Genomic DNA, 2,960 nt, shown 5'->3' on the forward strand with positions numbered 1-2,960 from the left:
TTTAGAGTAGTCAAAAATAATAGACACCTATTTTTTTAATAAATAGTGCAATCGTGTAGGTTTAAGGGTGCAAACTATTCCTTATAATGATAAACACGAATATTTTATTTTTTGCATTTTAATTCATTGTATTAGAGCTATATAACTTACTTTTTCTTGCTCTTTGCCAAACCCAGAAATAACTGACGAGGAGATGGTGAGAGTCTATTCCCATTTAGTATTTTTGTTTTGTTTTATATTATTTTTTTTATTGTTTACGTTTTTATAATTTTTTTACATTTTTTTACAAATTTTTCTTATTTTCTTCACAATTACGTCATTTTTCCTAAATCTATTTTTCTATTTTGTTGTATTCTTTGCAAAAATGATATTAAAAAAATTCTTATATTCACAAAGATTTTGTATACCAAGCACATTTTATTACTGCTACATTATCACATAATGCGCAGATAGTTTCACAATTTTTGAAACAGTAATTTATGGGATTATTAAACTCAAGTGGTTTCTCTTGCAAATATCCACTTTTATACCACAAATATTTATTTAAACAAATTTATAAATCGAGGAAAAGATAACTGAATATGAACAAGCAACTGAAGTTTAATAACATTATTTAGTAAATGTAAGTTTACATTGTAATTATACAAAATAACTATTACTCAAAAACGTTTAATGAAATTTTTCCAAATTCTAAAGCCAAAGACATCGAGAGGTTGAATCATCCCAGTTGTTTCTGCAGGAATTGTTAAAATTTTAATATTCTTTGATATAGTTTATTCATTATTTTAAATGTTTCCGAATTTTGGCCACTTTTGAATGAATATAAAAGTAGAACACTATTATCGTTGCAGTTAGGAAGATAAACATTTGTGGTTCACGTTTTTACAAGATTCATCGACATCTTACCTGAATTGAAAGGTATAATACAAAAACATTATCAGGTTTAAAAACATTTACGAGAAACTGCAGCGTTAAAGGATATTCGATATTACTTTAATATAAGAATTACAATATCAATTAAGACTAATGAGAGTCAAAAGCAGTTTTTGGTGCTTATATCATATATTAACAATTATTACATTAATTCATTTCAATACTAACGAACGTTTCGACTCTCTTTGGAATTGACATCTTCAGCGTACCAGGAGATATATGTACATAAATGCGATAATTGACCTTTGATTAAGATATGAGCGAGTCATTGGCGGTTGCTAAATCCGCAGTGAAGTCCTTAAAAATTAAGAAGGAAACAAATCAAATACGATTTGCCTCTTCTACAAGGATTGATATTTTTATTTAATTAATCTTAAATATTTATAGAATTGTATAAGCCATTGACTTACCCAATGCAAAATAAAGGTCCAGATAAAGCTTTGGCGGAAGAACAGTAATGTATCTTTCAATCCGCATAATAAATTAATAAATATACATGAGTCAACGGAACGTGATGTCAGGAACTAACAATCGTATCTAACTGACAATGAGATGATAAAGCATTAATAATTATTCTATTAAAATATATAATAAAATCTGTATCATTCAATAACAACTTTTTTAAATAGTGAAGTAGTTTATCACAAATATTAGGAACAAATTGTATTCATCTATTTATTACACAACAAATGCATTACGAAAGATACCCTATCTTAAATATAATTGTTATATTCCATTTTATTGTATATATCTTAGAGACAATTTAAAAAATATAAAATTGCTGGTTAAAATAAATTATTTATACTCTTACAGTCTTCTACATTAATTTATGTGCCCGCAAAAATCTCAACTATGATGAATGCATTGTGGATAGCGTCAACAAGGCAAAGAGTAAGGTCTGTACAGGGATGTCGGAATTTGACATTTCTCCGATCAAGGTTCTGACTATTGAAATAGCTATTTACAGCACCGATAGTCCTAAATTAAATCCCAAAAATTCAAAAGTAAGAGGATTTTGCGATTTCAAAATAAAGTCTATTAACATATCCGCTGACCAACTTCAATTCGATGTTGATTTCAGGCTTAAACATCTTGAAATGGACTCCACATATGACTTCGACATACGTTTATTGGTGCAACTTGATAGTAAGAGATTGGTTCATACTTCTATAGGTATACAAAATAGTCGACCTTATAATCATATAAGACGAAATTTTGAATTGTAATACTTTAATATAAAAAATTTAAAATTTGTTACTATTTCATTAAAATTACCAAATTATGTTTTCTTCGCAGATAATTTAACAGGAAAATTAAATATAAATAAATCTTAAGGAGGCAACTAAAAATGGTAAACCAGAAATATGTGCATTGAAAGTACAAACTACTCTGAATATTAAAATTTGAACATTTAAATTTGACGAAAGCGAGCTTCAGCTTTGATGAAAGCGAGAAGGACTTGGTTTAACTACACAAAGCTTTTACCAATACCATTAACGAGAATGTCAGTGATATTATCAATATAATTGCGCCGGTATTAGAAAAAAGGTCTCCGAATTAATTATTTCAATTTTTAACAAGATAGCCTATAACAGATTTGAGCAATTGTTTCCCTAAAAGATATAAATCGTCTAGATAGAACTGTAGAAACCTTTTGTCACAAAGTCGTTCTGTGATAAGAGCTGTTCTATAAATGCATCCGATCCAAAAGAATACTCGAAATATATTACATGCAATATATATTTTAATTATTAAAAATAACAATATTTAAAAAGTTGCACGGAAAAGGAATTGCTATTGCCACAACCTAATAATTGTGATAATTTTCGCCCATCAATTTAGAAGTGTTATAGGAACTAAAATACTTTGGAAGTAATTTATATATATAGTTAACTGAACTCTCAGCCTCAATGTTGTGACGTACAACTATATCATATATATCTCTCAATCATTCTATTTGTTGTACAGACCATACTAGAGAGATAGCAATAATGCTTCGGTTGAGGCTGTCTCTTATACACATCTCT

The 2,960-nt window shown here is 28.1% G+C and overlaps 1 protein-coding gene across 1 annotated transcript; it reads left to right on the forward strand.

Annotated features, from left to right (window-relative positions):
* Window positions 1–1,746: 1,746 nt before the first annotated feature.
* LOC105461811 lies at window positions 1,747–2,106 on the forward strand (the record flags this gene model as incomplete). The annotated part of the gene is made up of 1 exon (XM_011708313.1): window positions 1,747–2,106. A coding segment is annotated over one exon (360 nt), but the record flags the coding sequence as incomplete, so codon positions are not given.
* Window positions 2,107–2,960: the final 854 nt, after the last annotated feature.

The sequence above is a fragment of the Wasmannia auropunctata genome, unplaced genomic scaffold (assembly GCF_000956235.1).
Source record: "Wasmannia auropunctata unplaced genomic scaffold, wasmannia.A_1.0 LD277353.1, whole genome shotgun sequence".
Lineage (NCBI taxonomy): Eukaryota > Metazoa > Arthropoda > Insecta > Hymenoptera > Formicidae > Wasmannia > Wasmannia auropunctata.